A 9,531-nucleotide genomic window follows, 5' to 3' on the forward strand; every position below is an offset into this window, starting at 1 on the left:
GTGTGTGTGAGAGAGAGAGAGAGAGAGACCTGCACAATTCCTGCACTGTGTCTCCAGTGCTGTCCCCCATAGTACCATGGGTCAGTGAGGGGATGCCAAGATTGTAACTCTTAATGGGAGTAGAAAGCATCCTCTTCCCTCCATAGTGCCTCTGGTGGTTTTAACTGCTGACCTTGCAGTTAGCAGCCCATCTCATACCCACTACTCTATGGGGCCTCCTCCACCAGCACTATTTTAGGCCTATGTTTATGCAACTGTAAAAATATTATGAAGCTATAATATCTTTATAGTTGACATATTACAAAATTAATCTATATATACTCATTACCTGTTAGAGCTCCCGATCTCATTCAGTTTTTTCAAAGAAAGAAGTGCTTTCAAACTTAATAGAATCTAAAACTGGAATGAATCTGGGCCAATTTTGTTTGTACAAGAGTGAAGCTGCCGAAAAGGCACTGTACTCTGTCTTTCCTAAGTAGCCCAAGGTCTTGCTTTCCCAGAAGTCTCTTTTCCATCACTTGTTATCTTATCACCTGAGAGGATATTGTTAGAAGTGTCACGTCAGGGATTGTGTGCTCAAAGAAACCAATAGCTGACCACAGCCTACTCACCTCTGCACTAATCGCCATTTGAGAGGTGTGGAAGTTTGGCTCCAAGGGCTTCAATGAGTTCTCAGGTCCAATTTCAGCCGGAAAATGGGCTGAGATTTAAGTCAGTGTTTGCACTCCAAAGCCTGTACTTTTTACACGTGGTCCCTCATGGAGCGGGTGCAGTGTGTCTGAAACAGACGCACATCAAAATAAACAGCGGGAAAACAAATTGTAGCTCAGTTCTTCAGAGCAGCAACGACATCTCCCCACCATCTGCCAAATTGCTATTGGGGGGAATGAATTTTGAGTTGGAACAGGATGTCAGGGTCAGCAACTTCCGGACTCCTCTGTGACATAACTGAAAATTATCCCATTGGTCACCTCAAAGAATTGCCTCAATAGGGTCATGGCATTTTGAAAAGCAATATAGCATACACTATTGGTTAAGTGGAATGGAGGGCGATGAAATGTGTATTATTATATCTAGCAAATAATGTATAAGGAAGCAGTGTCCTCCCCCACCCCTCCCCAAGAAGCAGAGAGAAGATGAAATTGAAAGTTTTCTTAAATGAAGCAATTTCAGGTAAGAAGGAAATAGGATATAGGCCTAGATATAGAGCTTTTATTGTAGGAATAATAAAAGTTAACACTTAAATGTATTATTTAGTCCTCGATTACAAGCAAAAAACTCAAGCCCATTGCCCTTGAGTCAATTCCAACTCGTAATGACGCTGTCAGGCAAAGTAGAGCTGCCCTAGAGGATTTCAAAGGCTGCGTCTATGGACGCAGAGGGCCCCAGCTGTCTCCTGCTCAAAGACCGGTGGTTGCAGCTGTTGCGCTTTCGGAGCCTTACGCACTGTGCCGCCCCACAGCATGACTCTGAGGCAGTCAGCTCGAGGGTAACATGCTAAATCCTCAACATCCCTGTAATGCAGATAGTATTATTTTCTTAGTTCTATACACAAAGATGCAAGTTTAAAAATTTTCCTAACAGTCTGAGTGATAAATGACAGAGCTGATTTTTTTTCATATTCATCTTTTTTTTTTTTTTTTTTTAAATCATTTTGTTGGGGGTCCTTACAGCTCTTATAACAATCCATACATCAGTTGTATCAAGCACATTTGTACATTTGTTGCCATCATAATTTCCAAGGCATTTTCTTTCTACTTGAAGCCTTGGTATCAGCTCCTTTTTCCTGCCCCCCACCCTTCCCACCCTCCTCTGTTGTGAAACCTTGATAATTTATAAATTATTATTATTTTCATATTTTACACTGTCCATTGTCTCCCTTCACCCACCTTTCTGTTGTTCATCCCCCTTGAAGAGGTGGGTAGGTTATATGTCGATCATTTAGATCGGTTCCCCCTTTCTCCCCCCCCACCTTCCCCCTACCCTCATGGCATCGCTACTCCCATTACTGTTCCTGAGGATTTATCTGTCCTGGATTCCAAGGGTTGAGAGCTTTTATCTGTACCAGTGTACATGCTCTGGTCCAGGCAGATTGGTAAGATAGAACTGGGGTCATGATAGTAGGGGGTGACGGTAGGGAGGCATGAAGAACTAGGGGAATGTTGTGTGTTTTGTTGGTGCTATACTGCACTCTGGCTGGCTTGTCCCTTCCTTATGACCTTTCTGTGAGGGGATGGCCAATTGTCTATAGATGGGCTTTGGGTTTCCACTTCGAACCCCCTCGTTTGCATCAAAATGGTTGTTTGTTTGGGGTCTTCTGATGCCTGATCTCATTGACACCTCATGATCACAGGGGTTGGTGTGCTTCTTCCATGTGGGCTTTGTTGCTTCCCTGCTAGATGGCTGCTTATTTAACTTCAAGCCTTGTAATAGCCAGGCACCATCAGTTTTCTTCAGCACGTTAACTTATGCACCCATTTTGTCTTCAGTGATCATGTCGGAAAGGTGAGCACCACAGAATGCCAGGTTAATAGAACAAAGTGTTCTTGCATTGAGTGAGGACTTTGGTAGAGGCCCAATGTCCATCTGCTATAAATATATATAGGTGCGTAGACCTATATCCCTATCATTAAATATTAATATATTTACATATGTACATGCCTATGTGTATATACCTCTATAAATGTCTTTTTCCTCCTAGTTCTTTTCTTTATTTCCTTTAACTTTCCTCCTGTCTCACTATCATGTTGACCTTCATTAGGCTCTCTGTACTTCCTCTTGACTACATTGCACTTGATTGAACCCCACCCAGCATTCTATGCCCTCCTGTCTATCGATTTTAGATCTCTTGTTGTTCCCTTGCCCCTGAGTTTATTGGCTCCCTCCTCCTTGTCCTGCACCTCCTCCTCTCCCCTGTCCCCCAAGAACCATCGGTCTGTTGTTTTCTAAACAGGATTATTTATCCTGCCTATATAGATAGACATGAAAAAAAAATTTAGGAATAGTTCCAGGTCTGTCTGTTGACTCTTACGAATATTTTCCGATCGGGTCTGATGCAGTGCCAAGCCCTGCCCCCTGAGTCTGAAGTCTATTTTCAGAATTCCTTGGGGACGTTGTTGCTTTGCTCCCCTTGCTGCTCTGTTGAGCTCCCTTTGTGTTATGCCCTGGTGTGGGGGGTTCAGACTGGACGCAATTCCTGCACTGTGATAGAGCTGAATTTTGTATCATCTAGAAACTTTTATCCCTCATGGGCATAGTGAGTTACATGTTGAGCTGCTAACTGCAAGGTCAGTCGTTCGAAACTATCAGCCACTCTGTAGGAGAAGGATGAGGGTTTCTATTCCTGTAAAGAGTTACAGCGTGAACAAATGTACAAATGTGCTTGACACAATGGATGGGTGGATGGATTATGATATGAGTTGTACGAGCCCCCAGTAAAATGATTAAAAAAAATAGTTACAGCCTGGGGAACCCACAGGGAAAGTTCTGCCCTGTCTTCTAGGGTCGCGGTGAGTCAGAATTGACTCAAGGGCAGTGAGAGTGCTTAGTTGTGTTCTCCTCAGATTAGGTTGACTTGGTTTGAGAAGCAATTTTAAGGGCTTGGCTTTACCAGAAATACAAGGTCTGAAAATAATCAGAAGTAAAAATAGAAAATAGGAAGCTTTATACTTAAGGGACTTGAATGCTAGCTAGGTTGGTTGATTAAGATTTACCTTTCTGGAAAGTAGAGAACTATTGTCTGATTTTGAACACAAAGAGTGGATAGCAAAGATTGAAACAATTCATGTGGCCGAGTAATCTGGTTGTGAGGTTATTTCTGTTTTCATATAATCCTATGCACAACAGAACAAAACACTGCCCAGTCCTGTGCCAACCTCAGTTACTATGGTTGAACCTATTGTTGCAGCCACTTTGTCAGTCCATCTCATCTCTCATTGAGAAATTTCCTCTATTTTGCAGTCCTTCTTCTTTACCATGTATAAGGTTTTCTATTTTATAAAAGGCACTCTGGTGGCATTGTTGTTATGCATTAGATAGTTAACTGCAAGGGTAGCAGTTCAAAACCACCAACTGCCCTGAGGAAGAAAGATGAGGCTTTCTACTGCTGTAAGGAGTTACAGGATTTGTAAGGAGTTGTCAGGATTGCGCCAGGTCTGACCCCACCACACTGAGGCAATACACTAAAGGTGTGCAGTAGAGCAGCAGGGGAAGCAGAGCAGGTGGTCCTGAGGGAGTGTCAAGGATAGACTTTGGGGCCAGGGCATGGCACCCCATCGGATTCAACTGGAGGACACGCTTAGAGGTCAATAAACAGACCTTGAACTATTTGCAGGTTTAAATTTTTTTAATTTTTAAAAAAATGGCACTGTTTTCAGTTGTCATCGTTTTGTCGCTTTGTTTTGCTATGTCTTTTTTGGGGGGCGCATATTATTATCCCTGCAGGTCTATCTAGATAAGATAGGCCAGATGAATAGTCTGGAGAAGAAAGCAATGGGACCGATGGTTTCGGGGGCACATGGGAGAAGGGAAGGTGGGGGAAAGGAGATGGTGTTGACCAACCCAGGGACAGGGGAACAACAAGTGATCAAAACTCAGTGGCAAGGAGGGTGTAAGAGGCCTGGTAGGGATTTATCAAAGGCAATGTAATTGAGAGGAATTACTGAAACCCAAATGAAGGCTGAGCATGATAGTGGGACTGGAGGAAAGTAAAAGGAAATAGAGGAAAGAACTAGGAGGCAAAGGGCATTTTAGAGGTCTAAATACAGCCATGTACATATGTAAATATATTTATGATGCTGGGGAAATAGATCTACATGCATATATTTATAGGTTTAGTATTAAGGTAGCAGAGGAACATTGGGCCTCCACTCAAGTGCACCCTCAATGCAAGAACACTTTGTTCTATCCAATTGGCATTCCATGATGCTCACCTAACCGACACAATCGCTGCAGGCAAATGTGGTGAAAAAAGCTGATGGTTCCCGGCTATCAAAAGATATAGCGTCTGGGATCTTAAAGGTTTGAAGGTAAACAAGCGGCCATCTAGCCTAGAAGCAACGAAGCCCACATGGAAGAAGCACACCAGCCTGTGTGATTAGGAGGTGTCGATAGGATCAGATATCAGGCATCAAAGCCTGATCAGACAAAAAAAATCATATCATTGTGAATGAGGGGGAGTACAGAGTGGGCACCCACAGCCCATCTGTAGGCAACTGGACGTCCCCTTACAGAAGGGTTGCAAGGAGGAGACGAACCAGTCGGTGCAGTGTAGCAAAGAAACATACAACTTTTCTCTAGCTTTTAAATGCTACACACACACACACACACACACACACACACACACACACACACCCGCCCCCACTAGCATGATCCCAATTCTACCTTACAAATCCGGCTAGACCAGAGGATGTACACTGGTACAGATAGGAACTGGAAACACAGGGAATCCAGCACAGATGATCTCTTCAGGACCAGTGCTGAGAGTGATGATACCGGAGGGTGGAGGGGAGGTGGGGTAGAAAGGGGGAACGGATTATAAGGATCTACATATAACCTCCTCCCTGGGGAATGGACAACAGAAAAGTGGGTGAAGGGAGACGTTGGACAGTGTAAGATGACAAAATAATAATAATTTTTAAATTATCAAGGGTTCATGAGGGGGGGGAGTGGCGAGGGAGGTGAAAAAAATAAGGAGCTGATACCAAGGGCTCAAGTAGAAAGCAAACGTTTTGAGAATGCTGATGGAAACAAATGTACAGATGTGCTCGACATACAATGGATAGATATGTGGATTGTGATAAGAGTTGTATGAGCTCCCAATAAGATGATTTAGAAAAAAAGAGTTACAGGATAGGAAACTCACTAGGGCAGTTACTAGCCTGTCCTGTAGGGTCACTGTGAGCCAAGGACTGAACTCTCCTCTTAATGTGTCCAACGTACATGAGACAGTCGTGTCACCCTTGCTTTTGAGGGACATCCTGGCTGCACTCCTTCCAAGACAGATTGGTTTGCCCTTTCAGCAGTTTTTGATTCTTTATTCAGTCTCTATTTGTGTCAGCACCATAATCCAAATTCTTCAATATTCCATTTTCACCTGCCTATGAGGCAATTGAAAATACCATGGCTTCGATCGGGTGCTCGGTGCTACAAGGCTATAAAACAGATATGACAAGCTCTTGATCTTAGGAGCTCACATGCCAGTGGGGAGACAAACGTGGCCACAAGTACAGGTCCTGTGGAAATGGTGCTGAAATCGATGTGTAGGTGGGGTACAGCAGCAATCTCCTCTCCTCCTCTCCTTACATGCCTTCTCTTCTCGCCCAGCTGCCCCATTCCCCCCTCTTGTTTCAAGCTCTCATGTATGTAAAGCACGTTTTTCTGAAAAACAACAGAAACACCCTCTCCACTTTCTCACGAATGACTTTCATGCCTGTGTGTACAATGTGTACAATGTGCACGATTGTTGATGTACTGTTCATTTCTTCTTTAATGGCCATCAAGAACCTGCCTTCATCATCAGAAAATAGATAAAAGCTATAGGTTGAATACAAATATTCACCTAAATTATTAACCATCCTCCATGAGACTTACAGACATTTTTCTGTGTAGAGGTGATCATGATTTAGTCACAGTTTCTGTAACTGATTTAATTGAATATTCAGAGGATCCTTTTTATTTGATTTTTTTAGTTGAAATTAAAATATGACCTATAAAATTTTTTAGACTTAGGCTAGAACAGGGGTCCTCAAACTTTTTAAACAGGGGGCCAGTTCACTGTCCATCAGACCCGTTGGAGGGCAGACTATAGTTTAAAAAAAAACTATGAACAAATTCCTATGCACACTGCACATATCTTATTTTGAAGTAAAAAACAAAACATGGCAAAAACACCCGGCGGGCTGGATAAATGTCCTAAGCGGGCCACCTGTGGCCTGCGGGCCCTAGTTTGAGGACCCCTGGGCTAGGATATGGATAAAAATAGTAATGTTTATCACTGATCATAAAATAGGTAAACAAGCAATATTTAAAGTTATGGGGTCATTTTTAATTTTAGATGATGGTTAAAACTGGAATTAGAAAAGATGTAAAGAATATATAAGTTCTCCATGTCTACTTCTTGTTGTTGTCCGGAAACTTAACAGGAAACACTTTGCAACTATTGCTGAACTATTAAGGCACTTAGTTAATTTTTTTTTACTGTTTAACAAAATTGTGATCTTTTCATCCTATTGCATAACCTAAAAACCCAGTGCCATTGAGTCAGTTCCTTCGTGTAGTAAGCCTGTTAGGCGAGTTGAACCACTGCCTTTTAGGGTTTACAAGGTTGTAACTGTATGGAAGCAGACTGCCTCAACTTTCTCCTTCAAAGGGGCTGGTGGATTTGAACTGCCGACCTTTTGGTTTGCAGCCAAGCACTGAACAAATCAATATTTTAATTCATTTATGTTCTAGATAATATACTAAGGTGATTTTTTTCTTCTGTGCAAATTGAAATCATGAAGGAATGCTTCCAGATTATTTTACAAGAATGAACATAGAGGTTCATTCTTCAATTTATACTTAATCTCATCTACAATGAAGCACAAAATAAAACCAAAATAATTCTCCAGGCAAAAATTATGCAAAATCAGCTATTTTATAGCTCTGCAGTTTAAGGTATAGCATAGCTGTTTGTTGTAGCATAATTGTAAAAATTGCCTTAAACAGTAAGCACATCTTGGAAATAAATTAATATTGCTCCAGGGGAGGTTGACTTGGGAAGATTTGTCACAGCCAACCCACGTGACTTCACAGAAAAGACGATGGCACAGCAAATATACCGTGGTGCCGAAGTTTCCCCAAATGACTTGTATGATCTTTGGAGTATTTGTATTTCTTTGGTTTCTCTGGTTTAAGTCTAAAACACTTTTTTTCTCAATCTAGAAATTTTTCGAATAAAATTTCATATCAGGGTCTTTGGCAATTTTTACTTTATATACTTAAAGTAATGTCAGAGAAAAATTATTTTGCTCAGAGAGAATGGTACGATTATTAACTTTTTTTTCTTTCTGTTTCAGAATGCCAGTTATTAAGCCACAACGGACTAAATGGGAACTGTCAATTAAATTGGACAATGAAATCCATATTGTCACAGCATCCAACAGTGGGTCAACATTCTCTGTGAGTTTGATTTCTTTTTTGTTAATTTTAAAATTATGTATGAATATTTGAAATTATTCTGAACCTGTTCAGTGACTCCGCTTTTAATCTAGCACAGATGTATACTAGTTTCACCTTCTTTAGGGAACGATGGAAGTGGAACTTTTTAATCTCTTTGGCTAATTAAGAAATACATTTCTAGATTTAGCTATGTTCTAAACCCATTTCCTCATACCTGATTTATTTTTCTCTTTGTGATATTGATAACGTAAATCATTGATCTCTGTTATCAGGAATCAAATGTACAGCTGTCGAGTCAATTCCTACCCTTGCTGACCCTGTAGGACAGAGTAGAACTGCCCATAGCATTTGCAAGATTTTATGGAGGCAGACAGCCACATCGCTCTCCCATGGAGCAGATGGGGGGTTTGAACTGCTGACCTTCCAGTTAGCCATCACATGCTTTAACTGCCATGTCACAGTAGCTCCTTGTTCTCACGAATAGCATTTTTACGTAAAGTTTCAAATGATTCGTAGCTGTGGTGTTACCTGTTGCTTGAAAGCAAGCCGTCTGACACTTCATACAGCATGAGCTTCAGAGTTCATGTTGTAAACGATTCCTGAGACGTTCTTTCCCTTCCTAAGAATCAAGCTCCTTGGATAGTGTCTGTGACAAAACGTCCTCAGTGTGAATTCTCGTCCATAGTCAGTAATTTCACAGTCAGATTTGTACTGTAGAATAAGTATGTCTACTACAGCTACTTATTTATGAATATGAGAAAGAGTGGGCATATTTTCTTTAACTGAATAAATGACTTGATTTATACAGGATGAAATGATGAAATCAATAACTTAGCTACATTATGAGATCTTTTTCAAAACTGCTCTCTTAACCAACATTTATTTCATGAGAATACATTCAATCCTGTACTTGTTGGAATTTTAAAACTAACTGCTTGTAACTTGACTAATAATAATAATGTTTATTATATTTCCTAATGCACTGACTGATTAATCAGGCCTTTACATTTTTAGAAAATATCTTTTGAAAAATACTTATGTCAAAAATTTCAAGATACTACAAACTCAAATAATACTTTTTTGTGTATGAATGAAAGCTTTTTTTTTACCATGCAGTGTTGCATGATTTTAAGTTATGTGGAATTAACAGAATTAATTCCATTTTAATTGTAATTTGTTAACTCCTTCCTGTACATATCATTAAAGTAAATTTGAAGTTGAAAAAAAAAGAATAAGTATGTTTAAAATCTATTATTTTAAATTAGAAGAAAAATGTCATAAAGGGATGTTATTTTAGCTAGTAGGCCTTTGTATTTTCATTATGAACCTATGGATATGGGTATATATATATGTATATGTAGTATATATATA

At 40.5% G+C, this 9,531-nt stretch overlaps 1 protein-coding gene across 1 annotated transcript in view; it reads left to right on the forward strand.

Moving 5' to 3' along the window:
- Positions 1-9,531, forward strand: part of PCCA (propionyl-CoA carboxylase subunit alpha) — a 427,069-nt gene that overhangs the window by 278,705 nt on the left and 138,833 nt on the right. The window contains exon 19 of the mRNA XM_004704279.2: positions 8,058-8,160. Within this exon, the coding sequence (XP_004704336.1) occupies positions 8,058-8,160 (103 nt within the window). The remainder of the gene's footprint in view (positions 1-8,057; positions 8,161-9,531) is intronic.

The sequence above is a fragment of the Echinops telfairi genome, unplaced genomic scaffold (genome assembly GCF_000313985.2).
Source record: "Echinops telfairi isolate 266 unplaced genomic scaffold, ASM31398v2 ScPeMD7_7467;HRSCAF=8505_0, whole genome shotgun sequence".
In the NCBI taxonomy this organism is placed as follows: Eukaryota; Metazoa; Chordata; class Mammalia; order Afrosoricida; family Tenrecidae; genus Echinops; species Echinops telfairi.